Source organism: Mercenaria mercenaria, chromosome 15, assembly GCF_021730395.1.
Source record: "Mercenaria mercenaria strain notata chromosome 15, MADL_Memer_1, whole genome shotgun sequence".
Classification (NCBI taxonomy): domain Eukaryota; kingdom Metazoa; phylum Mollusca; class Bivalvia; order Venerida; family Veneridae; genus Mercenaria; species Mercenaria mercenaria.
This window is the reverse complement of record NC_069375.1, coordinates 13,582,271-13,604,396: the sequence shown is the minus strand read 5'-3', so window position 1 is coordinate 13,604,396 and position 22,126 is coordinate 13,582,271. Positions and strand designations below refer to the sequence as shown.

At 34.2% G+C, this 22,126-nt stretch overlaps 1 protein-coding gene across 2 annotated transcripts; it reads right to left on the bottom strand.

The window, feature by feature from the left end:
* Positions 1-226: 226 nt before the first annotated feature.
* Positions 227-20,849, bottom strand: LOC123537793 (uncharacterized). 2 transcript variants are annotated; one of them, XM_053524590.1, is made up of 15 exons: positions 20,667-20,849; positions 20,177-20,342; positions 18,709-18,880; positions 18,237-18,345; positions 15,049-15,237; positions 14,590-14,646; positions 9,760-9,874; positions 9,163-9,310; positions 8,215-8,349; positions 7,434-7,655; positions 6,518-6,588; positions 5,745-5,868; positions 3,036-3,164; positions 1,383-1,568; positions 227-904 (listed from the first exon to the last, which is right to left on the bottom strand). In XM_053524590.1, the coding sequence occupies exons 2-15, from the start codon at positions 20,333-20,335 to the stop codon at positions 708-710; spliced, it is 2,013 nt and encodes a 670-aa protein (XP_053380565.1). In that variant the 5' UTR covers positions 20,336-20,342; positions 20,667-20,849; the 3' UTR covers positions 227-707. The 2 variants fall into 2 exon arrangements, with proteins under 2 accessions (XP_053380565.1, XP_053380566.1); XM_053524591.1 differs by lacking the exon at positions 20,667-20,849 and having other exon boundaries at positions 20,177-20,621.
* Between the last annotated feature and the right edge of the window lie 1,277 nt (positions 20,850-22,126).

Genomic DNA, 22,126 nt, shown 5'->3' with positions numbered 1-22,126 from the left:
TTTACATTTCTGCGGTGTTGTCATTTTATTGTACGGTTATATATTATTGTGTGTATTCACTGAATAGTAGTAGTTTTGGAAAACTGATCCGAGTTTCATATCAGCATGACTGGTGATTAATGGAATTGACACAAAGTGCAGCAGTATGTAGCGTTCCACGCAACTTAATGGTAACAGATAAGTGGACATTTGTTTAAAGTGTTTTCCTAGAGGTGCTATCTTCTTTTTCACAGTCAGGAACACAACATGCAACTGATCCTTATGCAGAATGAATACACGACCTCTTCTGAGAAAAGGCAAATTGACTCTTTATTTCCTGTCACTTGCGTTTCGTCTCGTATTGGCCATTAGCATTCGCATTTTTTTCGTCTTCTTTTTCATAGACAGATCTAGATCTACCAATTGCAAATTGTTTTTGCGAAAACTTAACACAGCAACAATTTTAGTCAAGAACCTTATTGGCATTAAAGTATATATACATTTGATTTTCCATGTTTTGAAAACAAAGTGCTGTTTATTTCTGTCTATGTCTGTGCATATTTCTGCATTAAACAAGAATAGATCTAGATCTACACTTTGTCGATATAAAGCTAGGAAGAACACCAGTACAGAGTTAGACATTCGAAGCTCATCTTGCAAGTTGGATGTAACTGTATGTTACTAGAAGTGTAACACTTCCGTAATTCGGTTTTTCTAATTCGGCGTAACTAGTTTCCATTTTTCACTTTCTGTCGATCCTCTATGAACTTTTCAATGATCTGCAACGCTTGTGTTTCACTCGTCACGTGTTCTACGTCATCTTTGACGTCAGATGGTACAGTGATGTAACCATGACGCTGGAGTCGTGATTGTATAACCAGTCGTAAACATGCCTTCATTCCTGTTGCTCTAATGATTTCATCATCTGTAACCATACATAAAACTCTATATAATGATTAAATCTACATCATTTCTTTTCAGCTGTGTCTAGAAATGAGAAATCAAAACTATTAGTCCAACTGAACTTAGGAAATGTTTTCAGTGTAAATTGTTTAAAGAGGAAAATGTCAAAAGGAAACGTACAGGAAAGAAAAGAGTACATTACAGCACAAGAGAAATTCAGTTTATTTTGTTGACAAACAAGAGTAATATTTACAAATGTACAAAATGTACAAAATGCAAAATGACCATGAAACAATGTTTATAAGAACATGTTATAGCATTTAAAGACTATTTTAACAGTTTTATAATGCTGCATTAAAAGTACAATTTGAAGCAGAACACAAGCTTAGAATTGTTTTATAATTGATTTTTGATGCAAATCGATGAGATTTTAAAACGAAAGTTTACACACTATATAGACTGTACCAAACTACTGAAACGCTGATGGAGCGGTTTCTAACCTAGCATCGACCAGGCTTCTTTCCCCTCCACAATGGGTCTGATCCACCGAGAAGGACGAACATGAGAAAGACTACATCCGTCTGGCGGATAGCAAGTCCAAAGTACTTCCAATGCTTCTGACTGGTCAATAGGCCGGCAAATATGACTTGTACTGGATGCTCTGATTTGTGCAAATGTTGGTGTATCTGTGAATATATAAATAGTTATACCTTTTTGATTTGTGCATTTAGTGACAGGAACAGTGAAAGGTACAATAATAATGACATCTGACTGGATATACGGATTGAATACGTGTTAAATGGAGTACAGAAGTTATCTATTAGGAGATATTTTGGATACGTAATATCAGTGCTTGTTATTTGTACCCAGTCGAAAGCGTTGCAATGAACGTGTCGTATCAATGTTAGCGGCGGCAGGCGGGAATGTTGTCCAAATTATATCAATTGCCTCATTCTGAAGAATTCCATGTCCATGAATCCTAGGTATCAGATGCTGACAGAAACCACATGATGCTGTGCCAGACAGAAACCACATACAATAATGCAAAATAATTAACAGATATCTTTTATCACATCATTATTTTGCTTGATTGCATTCTATGCTTCCACCAAAGAATCCTCCTGTAGATTTTATTAACTAGCACAACAGCAATCGTTCAGTGCCGTTTGACGACCATAAAAATCTTACCCGTACTTGGATTAAGGGTTGTTATGTTTTCTAGTCCTTTTTGGATCATAGAGTTCATTCATTATCTCTGTGGTAGATTTCCACTTAAACCGGTGCTAGGGGGCAAGAGGGGTGTTACACACTTTCAAATACCTTTCTTGAGTAGACTCGATCAGACCGAGTCTGCTATTATTTGCGTGGGTGTATGCTCTGCTTTTAAAGGATCGTATATTTTATCACATGCATTTGTGTTTCTTGTATTAAAATATCTGTTTAGCATATTTAAATTGTATGTTATCCAATTATACCTTTCTCGTAATATCAGTGGACGTTTTCAAGTTACTTGGGAGTAAATACAGTTTATAATTTCGAGGCTCTGCATGACAGTTTGTACTTGCAGTATCATTCCTTTTTTACTACATCATTTTACAAGAAAATAGCGATTGTCACAACATTACACTTAATACAACCAGACAAAGGCCAGGTTACTATATATATATTGTGCAAAAATAGAAAGAAACGTTTAGCTTTTATGCAAGATTTAATCGTTACAAAAATTCACTGCCAAATAATGAAATGTTCTTCAAATTCTGCACCAATTAGCCAACTACTGATTTAACTTTGAAAGATGTTTGTTTTAAACTATAGAATGCTACTGATCGTTTATTTACTTACTGTACTTACTGCTTAAGACAAACTCGCCGTAATACTGTGCGTAAATAATTTTATTGTTTATCTGTCAAATAACAACAATACAAAAGCCTTTGGCGTGCAAACTTAGAGACTTGAAGAAATGAAACTGAAATTACAACTGAAAGAATAAATATGTTACTGTAAAAGTAAACATCTGAATAATTATATCTTAACCAGCAGTAACTATGAAAGTAATACATAACAGCCATACAAGCTGTAAAACTTTAAACGATTGGATTGTTATACACTAAATCCCTGGTGGAGAGACTTCCAAGATAATGAAATATATTTACCAAGACAGAAACGTTTTTCAATTTGTCGCCGTATCGTGCCCAGCGATTTTACGTCAAGAACGTGAAATAAGTTGTCAGGATTTGTAGCTATGTGTTGTAACTCCGACATATCTGCTTTACTTCCAATACCTGAAAATTAATATGAGCATCACATGAAAACAAAACAAAAACAAAAAATCAAGTAAAGTTTATCAACTAAAAGATGTACACTATTAAAAGGAAACTCTTCAAAACCTTTAAGTGAATTTGACAAGAATTCGTTTTACGCCCTTTCTTGAGAACATGTCCCAAATAATAAAAGATATAGCATCGATCAGTATGTTTTAAACAGCGAATCCAACAGAATCGGGAACTTTTTGGATATCTGTATATGACATTTTGGTGGAAAACAAAAAGAACTGTGTAACCAATTAATGAGCTAGTAATAAGATTTATATTCAAATACCTGAAAAATACGGTTAGACATTCATTACATAAAACATTTTATATATTGTTCGAAGTGATCTATGTCAAATATCTCTATCCCCATTACATGCTAATACTGTATTTTAACTAACCTACAGTAAACTTTTCTAATCCATTTCACACGAGCATTGTTTTATACCTAACCTCTAGCATGATCTCTATTCCCTTCTCAAACGAATACTGTAATTTAACTAACCTATAGTAAACATCTCTATTCCAATTTAATAGGAATATTGTATTATAACTCCACACGTGTATTGTATATTAACTAACCTATACCAACATCTCCGTTCCCATTTCACTAGTATTGAATATTAACTAACCTTAACGAACATTTCTGTTCCCATTTCACACGATTATTGTACATTAATTAACCAGAACCGACATCTCTGTTCCAATTCCACACAATTATTATACATTAATTAACCTGAACCGACATCTCTGTTCCAATTCCACACGATTATTATATATTAATTAAACTAAACCAACATCACTGTTCCCATTTCATACGCATATTGTATATAAACTAGCCTATACCAATAACTCTATTCCAATTTCACACGAGTATTCTATATTAACTATGCTTTACTAACATATCTATTCCCGTTTCATAGGAATACTGTATATGAACTAACCTATACCAACATATCTATTCCCATTTCACTCGAGTACTGTATATTAACTAACCTATACCAACATATCTATTCCCATTTCATAGGAATACTGTATATTAACTAACCTATACCAACATATCTATTCCCATTTCACTCGAGTACTGTATATTTACTAACCTATACCAACATATCTATTCCCATTTCACTCGAGTACTGTATATTAACTAACCTATACCAACATATCTATTCCCATTTCATAGGAATAATGTATATTAACTAACCTATACCAACATATCTATTCCCATTTCACTCGAGTACTGCATATTAACTAACCTATACCAAAACATCTATTCCCATTTCATAAGAATACTGCATATTAACTAACCTATACCAACATATCTATTCCCATTTCATAAGAATACTGTATATTAACTAGCCTATACTAAAATCTCTATCCTATATTTGTATTCCAATTTCACACGGGCTTTGTATATTGACTAGCCTAATTTGCGTTTTACACAAGTATTGTACAAGTCAAATTGTTTATCGCGGCCAGAAATTTGTACAAACCGGACAGAAGTTGCGAAATTGTCATTTGTGCAGGAAAGAAGCGTTTACCATAATGTCCAGTACTGGACAGGTATAGTGACCATGCACGGACACAGCCAATTTTCTCAGAGGGGGTCCGATCCCCTGCTCCTCCCCCCCCCCACACCCTGGAAATTTTGAAATTTAGCACTTCATTTTTTGCATTCTGGAACAGTTTTATGGACTAACCTGTTAAATTTGGAAAAAATGATAAAATCAAGCTTTCTTGAAGGTTAAATTCTTAGTTTCTTTAAGATAAATAATATGAATTATGTCGGGGTCGTATGTAGCAGCAGCCGCATATACTTTACATGCAGTCCTAATGTTGCCTTTTTCGAAAAACATTTTCTTTCCTTCTTGTCTTCTTTCCTTTTTTTAAAGATTTACCAGAGGGGGTCCGGACCCCCCCCCCCCCTCCCCACCACTTGATCCGCACATGGTGACATATCATGCTTTCTGTTTATGCAGGTAAACTTGTGTTTGGTTAAATTGTCTGAACAGTGTACAAACTCTTTACTTTTTTTTCAGGCAAGGGTGGAAAAAAGTGGTAGACAATGAAAGCAGTAACATTTTTATTTAAAAAAAAATAAACAATGAGACAAACATTTCCAGCATCTTTGGACGGTTCAAAAATCCCATGTTCAACATACGATAAAGCCCGAAACGCGTGAAAATGTTCCGAATGTAAATCGGGTGAAGTAAGCGCTCTATAACAGCTAGATTATGCGTCTAGATTGATTAAACTGGGCGAGTCTACTTACTTATTACTTGAGGATGAAAAAAACTTGTTTTTAAATGTTGCTCTTAAACAAGGGTGGCGGTTAAACTACTAAAAGTACAACAACAGTTAATTCACAACAAATCGTACGGTATGTTTTATAATCAGAAGCTAGTCGTATTTACGCTTATGAGACCTGTTTCACCCACAAGTAAAGAACTGACAGGCCCATCATGAAATATTTTCCCCAGCGTGCAAATACTTGTCCTATTCAATATGATCGCGGCCTCATCGGCCGCGATCAATTAGTGTATATGAACTGACCTATAGCAAACATCTCTATTCCCATTTCATGTGACTGTTGTGCTTCCTTTACCGTCTTCTCATGATACGTTGACTGACCATCAGTTAACACAATGCCAATTTTCTGAACACCCGGCCTAGAATCCTAGAAATGAATATAGGAATCTGTACTACATTTAAAATGTTTCATATTTTTGAATGACATCAAATATTAAACGTCCAACATTTTTTCTTCGTTGTTTATGTAACTCAAAATTTTGTTTCACGTGTTATCAACTACAGGATTCCTCAGGATTGGCTGATCACAAGCTAGTCAGGACCAGGTCCTTTATATATCATAAGGAGCTGGGAATTTCGGCAGTTTCTATAACAAGAAACAAACATTTGTAAACAGTCAAGTATGTAGAAAATTAAATCAAATGAATGATAAGACTGTACGCATTAATTTCCTTCTACCATCTGTTAAATGGCTGTAAAGGATTATGCATATATCAGTGTTTAAACAACACGTGACCTCAATATCAACACCACCCCGCCCCATATTTTTAACATTTCCATGCTCGAATACATGATTCTACACTGAAGAGTAGAATTCATCGGGTAGCTGAATGACCTAAATATGCAGGATCCCCACAACCGAATAGTCTTTGCAAGACTCAGATAAAACTTAGCTGAAAACAAGATTTCAGCTGCGTTTGTTTGTATCATGATAAATTGTCATACTAGTATCCTACCTTGAATTTAAACATTAAACCCTTTTCAAAACATTTATGAATATCAAGAATAAAATATACCTTAAACATTTCTTTCATCAGCCGCAATGCAAGATCAGTGCGTGTTAGTCCGTGCCACAGATTAATACGAGCTAAAATTGAAAACACGACATTAATTATATTGCATTCTTTTTAAAGTATACAACACGGCACAATTAGGGAAAAAATTAAATGAAGTTACTGTATAAACAAAAAATATATGCTATTTCTGTATTGGGATAGTCGCCACTAATGTGCAAGTTTCCTTTTAATTGCCTTTTTATTGACTATGCTACATTGTTGGTAATCTACTCTGGGTGTAAAAACTGATGTTTTCTCGGGTTATTCAGCAATAAACCACTCGCGTGCAATGACGACATCCGATCCAGGTGCGTAGCACGGTCGTAAAAAGTAGTTACCATTTTTTCTAACACTTTTGATACTAGTATGTCGTGTTAGAATCGAAATAATAAGTTACTAGGTGTGATTCATCGTAAAATAATCCGGGTGTTTCGTTCTCATGCGAAACAATATATCACTCTGGCCTACGGCCTTCGTGATATATTCTTACGCGTAAGAACTCAAAACTCGGATTATTCTACGATAAACCACGTTTGTGAACTTATTATTTCTTAAATATTGTTTGCCGTATCAACAAGAACATAACAAAATTATATATAACTTTAATATTAATAATTTTGACGTACATGTTTCTATTAAACTTATTGTTATGGCAGTGCTTAACATTAAGAGGGTTAATCGCAATACTTTCGTTAGTCCTTTTTCATTAGATATGAACTATATGTATATATACATATATATATATATATATATATATATATATATATATATATATATATATATATATATATATATATATATGTATATATACATATATATATTGCGTACAGCTCTCGATTATGCATGTGTTTTTTTTCAATAATCATATAATACGTACAGATGGCTTCTAACACATCCCGTTTGTTACTGTATGCTGTTATACTAAAGGAGCTGAAGACATCTTCATTAAATGGAACAACGCCCACTCTAGTTCTGTCTGGTGCAATATCCATTATATGCACGAGATCTTTGACAAATTTAATCAGGTTATGAAACCCAACAATCCCGGTGCTGGTTGAACAATCCAACAGGAAAACCACTTCAGCAGTGTTTCTTGAACCTGTTTTTGTCGATACAAATTGTGTAAACGCATGGAAATTGAAATGAAATCAACATTGAACATCGAGTTTAAATGGATAACTTAGATGAACATTTTATCATATATGCATGAAAATATGAAAGATACATGCAAATACATTTCTTTCTTCGGACAAATTTGGCCGCAGAATTTTAAAGATTTCGACAAGCGTCCAATAAATGATGGAATATAATGTTCAGAATAACTAACAACAGATTTTGTATTAGAAAGACACATTGGCACTTCACCAATTAAATCATGTTATACCTCAGTCTCATACACAGTTGTCTCCCATTACAGTACAGAGACCTAGCTTTGCCCTCCAAGACTTTTAACAGTTGTCGTTATTCATTTTTTTTTTTTAATTAGAGCTGTTTTGAGTGCTTTTGATATGTAAGGCTAATGGGTATAATAAAATAACGGAGTCAAATTGAAACTACAAATTTCTTTAAGGGTCATGTGGTTTTCATGGTCACATTTGTGTGAAATCTGCGATATAACGCTATGAGAGGTAACATCGCTGCTTGGAGCTTAATTATACCTCTGAAAATGGTGTCAAAACTACGATTAATTTCTCGTTGTGTCGGCCATAAGTCGCATCTGTTGAAGTATTCCATTAAATCGTCTTTATGAAGTTTTCCACTCGGCGCAAATTGTCGAAATGTTTTCTCATACACTGCAAAAGATGTGCAAACGGTACAAAGGACCATGATCATTAATCACTGAACTACCATCAAATAAGACCAAATGTATAAAGTTATCAAGGAAATGGTTGAGTACTACTGTTGAGTAATTTATTTCTGTATTTAGAGATTATTATATGTAACTTTAACAGTTATAACGTGTGGTGCTTTATTATTTGTTTAAACAACAGCCGAAGAATGCCTTTCACATGAAGAAGAGCAGATAGAAGAGGTCGAGTTAAATGCAATATCTACATATAGGAAGAATTGGAGATCGCTAACTTCTTGCAAGACGAGCTAGAATTAAAAAGAGACTTGGAATAAAAAATAATGAGACTTGGAATAATATTATATGTGATCTTTGTGGATATTAAATCAAGGCTCATAGGTATCAAGATGCAGACTTTACATGATACGTAAAACCTCAGGCTGGGTCAAAAGTTTAGCTGTAGTTATATGTTCAATTCTACTTCAAAACTACTCGTTGGTTTTGGTAACCCCTCTAGCACTACACCAAATACTAGTACGTTCATTTTCCAAACCCTAGGTTAACCTTAGATCAATCCAAATCTATGTGATATCAAATTTCATCTGCAGACAAATGAGCCGCACCATGAGAAATCCAACATAGTGCGTTTGCGACCAGCATTGGTCCAGACTCTGGTCAGGATCCATGCTGTTCGCTTTCAAAGCCTATTGCAATTAGAGAAACCGTTAGCGAACAGCATCCGCGCAGTCTGGTCAGAATCCATGCTGGTCGCAAATGCATTATGTTGGTTTTCTCATGGAGCGGCTCAAATATTTACCATGTTTCCTGTTAAGAAATTCGTCCAGTTGTTTCAGATCTATGCGGCAAGATTGTTTCATCATCCCATACCTGGATCTTATACGTGAAACCAGTTCTCTATATTCTTCGATGAATTTCATCCATGGCCGCCCATGTTCCAGGAGTGCCTTTGAAAAGGTTATTTAATTTATTGTGATTAACCACATAAAAACTGTCCCGTCGCATGTAAACATGTTTAAGATTTTGGAATCTTAGACATAAATAGTTTTGAAGTATTTTCATTCTGAAAAAAAATATATGATGCCAGTAGCCCATCGAGATAGAAAAGGCATTTATTAATTTGAATCCATTCCTTGAGAATAACTATGATGACTGCTAATTGAATTTTAATTCTGCAGACTACTGTTGGCATGTCAGTGAATATCTGCTCCGTTTTGTTCAAAATGAATTCACCTTAAAAGTCTCAAACCGAACCTAATTGATTTGTGTAATAATCATTACTACCTGCTAAGTATTCATAAATAATAATTGCAACTTTGAGGTATTCCTAAAATATGTATAAACTTATTTATCTTGTTTTAATTTGTGAATGTAATAAAATGTAATACAAACTTACCTTTCGTTTCAATCTCTTAATAAAACTGCGTACGTACCAACCACGGAACATTCTCTGGAGAACTATAGAAGCATGTCGGCGCCTTGTACGCTCTAGACGATGATAATTGTACGAGCTGAAGCCACAAATGTCATCGGAGAAGGTGAAAGAAATCAACTCAACAGTCAGTATTTAGAACGGCAAATATGTATACGTGCAATACATTTGTAATAACCAAAGGAATTAAAAAAATAATATCATGGAAACTTGTGGGTACCTTGTGCGCCCGAGGATATGATAACTACACGAGCTGACACTAAGTCTCCTCGGAGTATAGTAGAAGTTTTATTTAACCCTTAGCATGCTAGATAAATTGTCGTCTGCTGGAAATGTCGTCTGCTAAAATTGTAAAGTTCATTCAATTTGCTCCAAAATTGGAAGAAATATTGTCAGAGTAGCAAACAGCTTGGAACCTGATCAGACGCCGATTTAATCGGCGTCTGATCTGGTTCCAAGCTGTTTGCAAAGGCTGTTAAATTCGCCTGCAGCAGGCTAAGGGTTAAGCCGTGTTTCTTATATCGAGATAATTGTTAATGAATACTTTTTAGCAACAGTCTCAGGAAGTGACTATATTTAATGTGCTTATTATATAATAAACATTAATAACTAAACAATTTTATCCTTATAAATTTACATCCTTATCAATTATGTGTTGCTTTTACTAAATATATAAATTAATTGTGTGTACAGAGCTATATTCATAATTAAATGCCATTCAGTTTCAGCTGATTGTTAAAACACACTTCTATTTTTTAATGATAGTACTTGAATGTTATGTTTTGATAATATACGTTTAAAACCGCTGATACACATTAACATGTTATTTTTTTCACAATTCAAATGTAGAAATTGCATATGCGCTTTCCGTGGCAAAACGTAAATGTATTAAGGCCTCACAACGGATAATTTATTCGGAAATTAACGTGATCAAACAGCGCAGACATTCCTGCGCATTCCGTTAATGGACAAAAGACCCCTTTTTCTAGCTTTTTTACAGGTGTTATGCTAAAAAGTGTTTGCGCATGTCCATTCCATGTTATAACATCTGCAGAATCTCTCCTGATATGTTGGTTACAGAACCCGGTATTAAATTTTTCGGGATTCTGCAGATGTTATGACAAAAAAAAACATACATTATCCAGCCAGGTGTTTTCTAGGGGATAATTTTACCGATAAGACAGCAAAATTTACCTAATTGTTGATCATGGTCCAATTCTTCGGGATTCTGCAGATGTTATGACAAAAAAAATCATACATTATCCAAAGTAAGCAACATGTTTCTGTTATCTTGGTTAAAAGTTATAAAATTCTACTTATAATAACTCTTCGTGGATATAAATTTATTATTTGAAATGGCACGTTAAAAACGTGTTTCTTCCAAGCAGTAATGAGAAAAACTGAGAATGCTTGATCATACTTTAACTAACACTTTGGGATAAAGAACGCACATTTCAAGTTGAACTGCAGATATCTTGCATATAATATGCTTGAATCATTTATTTATAATCTTTCTTACATACTTCTAGAACAAAGCTATGCTAAATTTCTGTTGTCTAATACGGGCACATATACAGATATCGATGTCTGGAGACTTGGATATTGCGCAATTAATAAAATTGTTTTGTTATCGGAAATAAAAGGGATTGCATACTTCGCAGAGAAATACAAATGAATTATAAAACACATATACATGTGCAGCCGTGACAAGACATGTATTGTATGCATTTATCATAATATTGAACAGACACTTCGTCAGGATTTATAACTTAAATTATTTAAACAATCAATAGAGCTTTATATGAAGCAGAAATCAGATGAATACTGAACTCTGCAAAAGAAGTTGTAAATTATCTCAACAATCGTCTATTGCCAACAGTGGCATTGAACATTCCATGTTCAGTAGACGTTTATATGAAATCTAGACCAAATGAAAGTCTAGTCAATAAAATTTTACAGCTTATGCTTTACACTTTACGAAAAAGACAACTTTAACATTTAATAACAGTTTACAAAAGAATCTACTGCTAATATGTAATTAAGGATATTCATTATATTTTAATATAAATTTCATTATGTCTAATCAAGTGAATACCTGAAAGGATACTTCATGAATGATTCTTTTCATCACAGTTTGCGTTTCACCATGAAATTACCGATGAATTTAACTATTATATATATTACAAAAATATTCAGAAAAAAAAAAGCATGCGATACAAATATGAAACAACATTCATGCATTATAAACTAATGTTTTATACAGTGTGAAGTTGTATTAATTATAACAAGCATGCATTTATCGTATTGCATATATTTAAGAATTTTCATGCGAAATGAACTACCGAATAAGATCAGTAAATCCATGTTAGCGATTCATATTTAATTTGCCGATAATGTTCTGTCGTTCATTTCGCATAAACTCCGAAAAATATTAATTCATTTAGAAAATATTAATTCATTTAGGAAATGAAATAATGCGGTTCATGTTAAATTTGCCGGTCATTTTCTGTCGTTCATTTCGCATAAACACAGAAAAAAAATCATTTCTTATATTTACATTAATTTTCCTTTCCACTTGTAATCAAGATTTTATTTTAAATTGCACGCATTTTGTTGCATTTAACATTAAAATCAGCATCCCGGCAATTCTGTTCACCAGACGGAATAACTGCGGCGCCATATAAGGAACGTTCTCCCTGACTTCGTCAAAGCAGTGGTCCGTTAGCACTAAGCAGCGTTGAGGTAAATTTCGCGCCTTTCATTTTGCAGTTCCTACGCAAAAAATGTCAAAATTTCCTATGGAAAAGAATAGGGCGATTGTAAATATTTTCTTATATTTACATTATATTTCTTTTCCATTTGTTAACAAGGTTATATTATAAATTGCACATATTTTGCTTAATTTAGCATTAAGTCATCTATGGAACGTTCTCTTGAGTGTACGCGGACATCATCAAAACCCTGGCCCGATATCACTAAGCAGCGTTATCGTAACTTTGGCACCAATCGTTTTGCTGTTCATAGAAAATGGACGTAATAATTTCAAATGGAAAAGGATAGGGAAAATGTATGTATTAGATTATAAATGTATTTCTGTATTGATGACTGCGGATCAGACACGTCAGCAAGTTATTCAAACTTGGATAGACTTCTGGCTAGAGCACGTATCCAATACAATATGCATAATAAAGAAACCAATCCATTGAAACTCAAATATGACAATTAAGTAACTTTTGTAAGGTAACGGATTGCATAAATAATTTATTGAAATGAATGCATTTAAAATGTAAGTTAATAACAGAAAAGCAGGTGTACCATTTTCAACATCTAACTATTATATGTTCATTTCAATAATTCAACGAAAAAACTGTCACTTGCTTTGTGCAGTTTGTGATACCGTGCTGAACGAAGCATACATGCATTTACTAGTTTATGCATGAAATATGAAACTGACATTGTGAGAGCTTCGGTAAAATTTATTATAAAAACAATCAATAGCATTGGGAATATAAAAACGTACATTCTGCAAATGAAATTGAATATCATATAAACAATTATTTGCTCTCTCCTACCAGCAACATTAAGGTAGTTCTGCACGTTTGGACCATATTTTGTACAATGTAGAATTTCATTAAACCCTGGTCCTGATTACTAAAGATAGAAATTTTAGCAAGTCGTTTGAATTTTTTTTATTTGAAAAATTGGGCCTTTGCGCAAGTTGTCATAATTGGAGTTTATAGGACAACTACGATTTTAATATGTCATTTTTGCGAATAGTTTCAATCGGAATTGGAGGCATCTTTGGAATTATTTCACGTGCCAACATTTTTGTTACAGTTTTTTTTTTCATTTTAAGAAAGAACGTAATATTATCGGTCATATGAATGTAAGTACGAGATTACATTTATACGTAGGATCATTTTACTTCCGTATGCCGGGTTCAGGCTTTATCTTATGTTATATAGATAATTCACGTTACACCTTGACTTCTGATTTATCAAACGTGCAGAACTACCTTAAGGTAAAGCCTTTTGTAAAATCTTGTCAGTGGTCCGTTTTTTTATGCTCATGTTTAACATAACTGAGAATGAAAGATGTGAGAAGTAAATATACTGGCATACCATCCAGCACTTACGCAAGAAGGGCACAACTGTCATTTAGAGAGAATCTATTTGGGTTTATATATAGCAATAGCTGGTTCTGTGCATGCCAATGCATTTGCTATGGCTCGCACAGAAAGCAAGATAGAAAAGCCTCCATGGGATTCGATAGCTTCTGGCTTTTTCGATGTTTTTAAAATGCTTCTATTTCAAGTCCATTTTTCAAGAAACTGTGGAATAAAAAGAAGTAACGGTATGTTTCCCGACAGCTTATAGTAAGCAAACGCAGCCAGAGCCATGCATAGCAAAGCAGGTCCACAAGAAATACAAACTGTAAATGAAAGACTAAATTACTGAAAAGGGTGCTTCTTCTCGAGCGTCCAAAAATTAATACTTTGTTTATTTTATGTAAACGAGCACAATATTAATCAATAATCGTTGACGGTTTCTAATGCTGACATAAACTATAATGTATATTTAATATTTGTGATCAATAAATAACGCGAAACACTACATGTGCAAAACAAGCGTTCATGCAATATGCACATGCTCTCTGTAGTTTGCTCTTCATTGTAGTTTGCAATGTTGTGTGACATACAGCATGCTTAAACGTATGAATATTAGGAGCATATAAATGTGTATTTCTGTGTCGGTGTCTGTAGATTAGGCACGTGCGTCATTTGAAAGGACTTACGCATAAATTGCTGCATTTGGTCGACCGTGTTCTTTAATAGAAGGAAGGCTCCCGGGTCTGTAATGTAAAAAAATTGTCATGTTATCTACTTTTGGTTGCCGCTGTATACTGAAATCACCAGAAACAGTCTTGGTTTTTAGCTGATAACAAGAATCATCTACACCAACCCGTTTTCATAAATGTTTATTTTTTATATTACAGTTTTGTTATTTAAATCCTTTATAAAGTCATAGTTAGAAGGACAAAGTTGGTTGCCCTAAAAAAAAACATCCTGTCATACGTCTTGATTTGTGTCTTGCATTATGATTACAATGTATTTCTGATTTAAACTCGAAAATATCAAAAAAACGAACATTTTAAAACAGAAAGCAAGCCCCAGGGTTTACACTGTGGCATACAATTATGCAATAGATAATATACCATGATATTGAACCGCAGTTACTACAAAAGTAAACTCACCTTGGTGTGTTTGTGTTTGTTGATCCATTTGATTGATTCTGAACGGCTGATATTTGTTTATTTCTTGTCGAACCAATATCTTCCATATATTTGTCTCTTGTGCCATGCATCCACAGCAGAAAGTCGTCTTCCCATATCCATTTTCGTGGCTCTGGTGACTTTGTCCTCTTGTTTTTAGGCGCTTCCTCCCTGAACGAATAAAAAGACATATGAAAAGATAATTCCAATAACCATAATCAAAGTGCTCAAAGCGCTGATGGTGGCTGCTAATCAATGTTTAAAATATTACAAAGAAAGTGACAACTGAGGAATTGTTAATATAAACTATAAGAACTTTTTTTGCATTTTTTTTTAATATTCGGCTTTGGTTTCAAAATTAATCCTTTTTCACTGCCAGTCATTGTTTACATACACACTGATTCAGTCTTTAACGAATAGTTTTGATTATCTGTGAGGAAAACGACAACATAAATTACATCGAAAATGTTTTACTATGAATAGATAATATAAGCTTTTTCTCCAAATCATTCAGCTTTTAAGATTTCTTTTTAAAGCTTTTGGGCAGTGTCTGTCATGAATTATTATACACACTGATTTAGTCCGTATCAGATAGCTGTGGTTTTTCATGAGACTTTTGTGAAAGAAAACAACACAAACATGCACCACAGATGCACCTCAGAATGTCAGTTCTGCAGCTAGTGTATTTTAGAGGTGCATTAATTATCACTCCTTGGCAAAAATGCTGGACATTAAGTCAGACAAACCTACAACTTAGTCAGACCGAGAAAAATGTCGAAAATATGTAACTGGCGATACGAAACCGTTTTACATTTTATACATATATTTCATCCAGATATATTGAGACGCACCATGAGAAAACCAGCATAGTGCGTTAGCGAACAGCAAGGATCCTGACCAGAGTGGTGTATGGATCCGCAGTTTGATTTGGGCCGATGCTGGTCACAAATGCACTATGTTGTTTTTCTCATGGTGCGACTCAAATGAATTTAGCTGAAGTGAGCAGAATCTGTCTTGAAACAATTCAGTTTTTAAGTTGGTCAAATCTGTTATCCGACGACTTGCAGTCTGACAGATTGCCTTTTCAAAAAGGCGAGTATTAGTATCATCGCTGCGCCCAATTTCACGGGCTTACAAGTTGATGAAATCGTGATACAGTAGCACCACTTAGTCCAAGCGAACTTGAAACACTTCTCAGCTTGGGCGACCTGTGGGTTTTCACGTTGATAATTCGTGTTTTGTCAGACGAAATTATACCGAATACATGTGTATCTATGCATACATATAGTACCTTATATTGTACATTTGCTGAAGGAAGATTATCCGTGAGGGAATATTATTTAGAAAACATACATGTCTTTGATTCTCACGGCAGGTCACATTGCAAACAATATCGAATGAATTTTAACTGAATGTTCTTTTATTTTTGTTCACTCTCGTATTGTAAGCATATTTTAGTATATTTTGTTCTTGATATAACGATGAACTGTACATGTTCAAGTTATATCAATAAAGTACTGTTCTGTTCATAAATCATCTCACTAAATTTGCGCTAATTAGTGTTAATTGGCAGTATCAACGCCTGAGGAAATCCATATCACTGCTGATTATCGATTTTCTATAAATAGCCTAATCAACATGCGGTCATATTATTGCGTGCTTGAAACGAACACGAGACAATGCAGTCGAATATTCAGTAACATTCTTAGATCACTAGGGTTGCATTAATATAATATCTTACAATTTGATAGCTATGACGAAATTTAAGTTTGTTCTGACAAGTATTACAACTTGCTGGAAAAGCTATCTGCAGTACAAACTGGGATTGTCTATGGACCGGAAATGTTTGGAAACTTTTCCGTTGAAATTCCGTTTCTATTTTTAGCCGCGGATTATTGCTATCAGAAGTCATTGTTCTTTATCAAATAAAGCCTTAAATTTCGGAAGTTATACGTGTGACACTGCGGTTAGGAAACACTTTTGAATTGCCTGTCTGGATTCCCAGGCTAGGTTTCTATATACATAAGCTACCTTTTTCAACGTTATAAGCTACGTGACCTCTGGGACAGTACTATGCAATAGCTAATCAATATCATCGCTCCAGTTCAGGTGACATGAGGTCATCGTTTATTCACGTGACCATAAATTTGCATATTTGTATTCATACACGTTGTTGTTTTAATTAAAACGTTGACCTCAGTTTGTATTGATTTTAGTCGCCGAATTTACATTAAAAATGGTATTAAGGCATATATTGTAGCTTTTCAAATTATGCACGTTGTGTAGATAATTGTTTACCTAGAAAGCTTGTAACTATTTTTGGTTGTGTTGTTAGGATGGTCTTAAGAACTGACAAGATTTTTCAAACGGAGTATTCTTTTTGACACTGGTGGCAGCTAGCAGCCACCAAAAGTACAAAAATATTAAGTGTCGAAAGATAAGAACAATTAGATAAAGCCCAGGCCATTCTTTCGCTTAACTATTTTAACTTCATATTTACTATAATTGTAGAAAATCCTCATCAAATTTGCTTGTAATAAATGAATTAATTGTGTACGTAAAGCTTCATTCATAATAAAATGTCATTCAGTAACTGTTACAGTAGATTATTAAAAGAACTTTGAATGTTAGTTAAATGGTAGTGCACATTTATCACATGCTCTAAGTGTATACTTTTAACCCTAATGCATAACACTTTTGATAAACATAAACATTCTACTTCTACGTTTACACAAACGAAATGTAGAAACTGCCTATAAACTTTTAGAATTGCTGGGGGAAAAAAAGCGATCAAGAAAAGTTAGTGGCAACCTTCGGACAAAAACACTGAAACTTAAATATATCTATGTATGAGGAGTTTCAGAAAAAAAATACCCAAAATCATATTTAGGTGGATTTAACGTCTCACTTACGCAGTTATTAGTCACATGGCGACTTTACAGCTTTGATGGTCGAGGAGGACCCTAAGTGCCCCTCCATGCATTTCACCAGGGTAGAGCCAACGACATTCCGTAATCCGACTGGATAGCGACCTCCATGAAGAATAAAACGCCCAAGATGAGGCTCCGACCCACATCTGAGATAGGCGAGTGATTAAAAGTCAGCGATCTTAACCACTCAGCCACAGAGGCCCCCAAAAACATAATTATAAGACAGAAAATCTTATATACCTTATCTCATAAATATTGCCATATTTTGTGTTTGACACGAATTTCCTGGCTCGCATAATGCCCTTGGATTTATCAATTGAAGCCGGAAGTGCGCGGTCATAGAACAATTCTGAAAATCACGTGATGCGTAAAATATAGAACATGGATATGATGTATAACTAGAACTGAAAACGACTTAGTTTTAACTTATTAACATAGATTACCTACAAGGGTAATGTCTGTCTAATAGTACCTTGCATAATAATGACTCAAGCATCTAATGGTTTGGTAGTCCACATATCTGTTGTTGCGGCGTGGTGCCACTGAATTTTCTGCAGGAAATGTCGATTTAAAACATTATTCTGTATATCAAGACAAATCTTATTCTATTGTTTCCAATACTGTAGTGTAATTTCAAATGAGTTTAATGATACATATGACCATATACGATATTAATTTTTTTCAAAGATTTACATTTAAAATCCTAACTTACTCAATGTTCCAGTGCTGTTTTTAAGTTTCGGTGGCTTCTCTTGCCACGGTTTTTCACGATCTACCCTTTGTAGTCGCCTGTACTCAAGCTGTTCCATGCTGTTCCTCGCTTTGTTCCTTACAGGGGAGACCGAAGAGGACCGTTTCTTTGCAGCTGTTAACTTTGGTTTGGACTTCAGACGTAAAACGAAAATATTATTTCGATAGAAAATTACAATGTTAATGAAATAGTTAAGATACATATTTTCACATTGTAAGAGTATCTTTACAAAATTTTTGTTTGTGCTAACTAAACCGGTTAAAACGACCCAGTAACTATCCAGAGAATAAAAAGTAAGGGTAGATTTCTCGGAAGTACAGAGCATTACAAACACATCCAAAGAGCCACGCATTTGCGAAGTAGGCCCACAACAATAAGAAGCTGTAACAGAAAAATGTTAAAGACGGGTTGCTTCAAAAATCCAACAATTCCAGAACAGTATTGCCAATGACCGTTTTAAGACGATTCCACAGTGTTCCTTTGTTTGTTTTCATTCTACAGGTAAACATCAATGCATGCACAGCTATAGGGTTTGTGATGAAACATGACTGCTCTCATGGATATTTAGTTTTGTTCTTTTTTTCAAATTAATTATTTCTAAGTTAATAGAATTTCTGTTTGCGTTTCAAAACTATCTACTACCTGTAGCTCAGCATATTTAACTAACAGCATCCTTCCAAGGCCTTGTCGGAAAGATGATTTATCAACAGATTTATGGAGGTACAGACTTGAAATTAGCGTAGCGGGATCAAGTACCCAATGGAATGGTCAAAGCTCCGCATATTACAAATTATTTGAAGACCTGTGTCGTTGCTTTTTTACACACAACAATGTTAGTGTATTCTTCAATACATAGGTCAATTGCTACATGGTATTTCTAGTCTCAATGCCCTTTCTTTTCGAACAATCTTACACGTTGAATTACTGTTAGACCTTCTGGGTGTGTAATAGACTGAAAATACTTCAGGCCTGACCGGGAATCGAACAGGGGGCCTCTTACATCCAAGGTGTCCATTCATATCTACTCGTGAGTTATTAACGTTGGGCGCCAAACGTAACAGGCTGAAAATACTTCAGCCCTGGCCGGGAATCGAACCCGGGAACCCTTACACCTAAGGGGGACACTACCACGTCGCTCTAAAAGCTAGCTGAATAGCTGAATAGCAAACTCGTAATATACTCTACCCTACAACATATATAGTAGAGCAATTAAAATTGTAAATTTGATATTTATCACAGAAAATAACTGATAAAAACTATTAGCAAAGGCAATACAGTCTTGTCAAATAGTGGTCATGGACATAAAAAGACAAATGTTACAAAATGTTAAAGTTATGAAATAAAATTTCACTTGTAAGTAGAAACTGTGTGTAACATCTTTTAAGCAGTGTAATATAAGCTGTTGATATAAAGTGAAAACACTTCTTACCTTTGCTTGAGGTTTAGTTTTTCGAATTGGTTTGTAGCGGACTGGGGAGTTACTTCGTGTTGGCACTGGTAAGGTGTCCGCTTGTACGTAACTTTTCTGGTAGAACACATGGTTCCGTAGTATAGTGGACTCGCTCAATGGATTTCCTTTAGATGTCATGACTGTCCTTATATTTCAAAGTAACTATTCGTTAATTATTTTATACGACTTCGATTAATAATCATGATTTCAATTTGTTCTTTTTAGTTCTTTGAGTTTTATTTGTAACATAGGGCATACACTGACTTAATATTATAACTATTTATTATTCAGATTAAATAATTTATATTTTATATTTTTAGCGATTACAAACATCAATAAGAAGCATTACCATTAACAGTTGAAAACATCATATATCACTTCACGTAATAATTATGTTAAACTTGTAAATCTAAAAATGGTAAGACCGTTCACGTTCGAGACATTAGATACAAGTAACAAAATTACATACCACGAATCTAAACAAGTACACGAAACTGTAACAATTCTAACTAAAACAATGATAATCCTCAGGTACTAAAAGCCAAAAGTTTCACTTTTGAAGTCACTTTTGTATGACAGAGTTCCAGCTAATCATAAATATAATGTAACTAAGAACTAAAACAAAACCATAAATTAAAATATTATTCTCCGATATGCATCAATGAATGGAAAATAAATGGTTGTACCGTATTTACTATAAGGATTGTATGTTACACATAAAAGGATAATGATAGGCGAGGAACCTTAACTCCAGTAGCCTAATACACCAACAATCTAACATAAATGAAATATCCATCTGTTGAATAAATCAAGAATCGCAAAGGGAGATAATAATAACTTTACGATCTTTCGTGTCTTATGAAATCATGCTATATATGTAACTTTGAAATTACTATGTAGCCCGCCCGTGGGGTCGTGATCTTGATCCCCGGACGCAGCGTATGTTCTCCGTTACAATTTTATAAGAGACATTGTGTCTGAAATCATTCGTCCTTCACCTCTGATTCATACAAGTGGGGAAAATTGACAGTTACTGGCGGAGAACAGGTTTGTACTGGTACAGAATCCAGAAACACTGGTTAGGTTAACTGTCCGCCGTTTCATACCTGAAATACTGTTGAAAAACGGAGTAAAAAAACTATTACTATGTCCTATATTCATAACATTTCTAAGGAAAAGTGAGAACTTATCAAAATTTCCACCAATGCTGAATAACACTGTCTTGATAGAGTATCCGGAAGAGGAATATCAAATTTTAAAAATGTACTCGAAACATCACACGAAACAGAAATAGATATAAACGATGTTTAACATTTTCAAACTCAATGAGCAAAATCTGATTAAACAACTTTTTACTTTACATTTTGTTTTAATATGTCAAGGTACGTACGTTACACTTCTCTTATGTCAATAGCATTCCAGAAGTGATAAAAAATAAAGTGCAGAAAAATAGTCAGACTTTATTTACTTGAACAGTGGACCTATGTGATTTTATACTATTCTTAACTATATAACTCTGTAATGTATACATGGTAATTCTACTTTGTATCATGTCTCCCATTTTGCATTGTCTCACATGTCACTTTGTCTCCTATGTTGCATTGTCTCACATGTCACATTAGAAAAGAATAAGTACGGTAGACATATGGCCCTGTCTTTTACAGTCCCTTGTGGAATAAAAATGTATATATTCTATTAATTCTAGATACGGCACGCATATTTCACATCAAACATTATTGTTTAGCAGTCTCGCTCGCTAACAGATTATGTTTCTAGTTAATAATTTAGTACCCACATGATTATTGGTAATTAAATAAGCCATGTCGTTTGAAAACAGATATTGCCATGATATCGAATGTCTCTATCGGTGATCAGAAATATTGAAAAAAAAATATCATGATCGAGTAAGCGTTTAATGTTTATAAATAA

Bases quoted from the DNA above. Each gene is read 5' to 3' on its own strand.
- LOC123537793 (XM_053524590.1), bottom strand. From the start codon at position 20,335: ATGACATCTAAAGGAAATCCATTGAGCGAGTCCACTATACTACGGAAC. The intron at 3,165-5,744 runs GTCAGTTCATAT...ATTAATTTTCAG, and splicing joins AATAGAGATGTTTGCTATAG to GTATTGGAAGTAAAGCAGAT. The intron at 905-1,382 runs GTTAGAAACCGC...GTATGGTTACAG, and splicing joins AGAAGCCTGGTCGATGCTAG to ATGATGAAATCATTAGAGCA.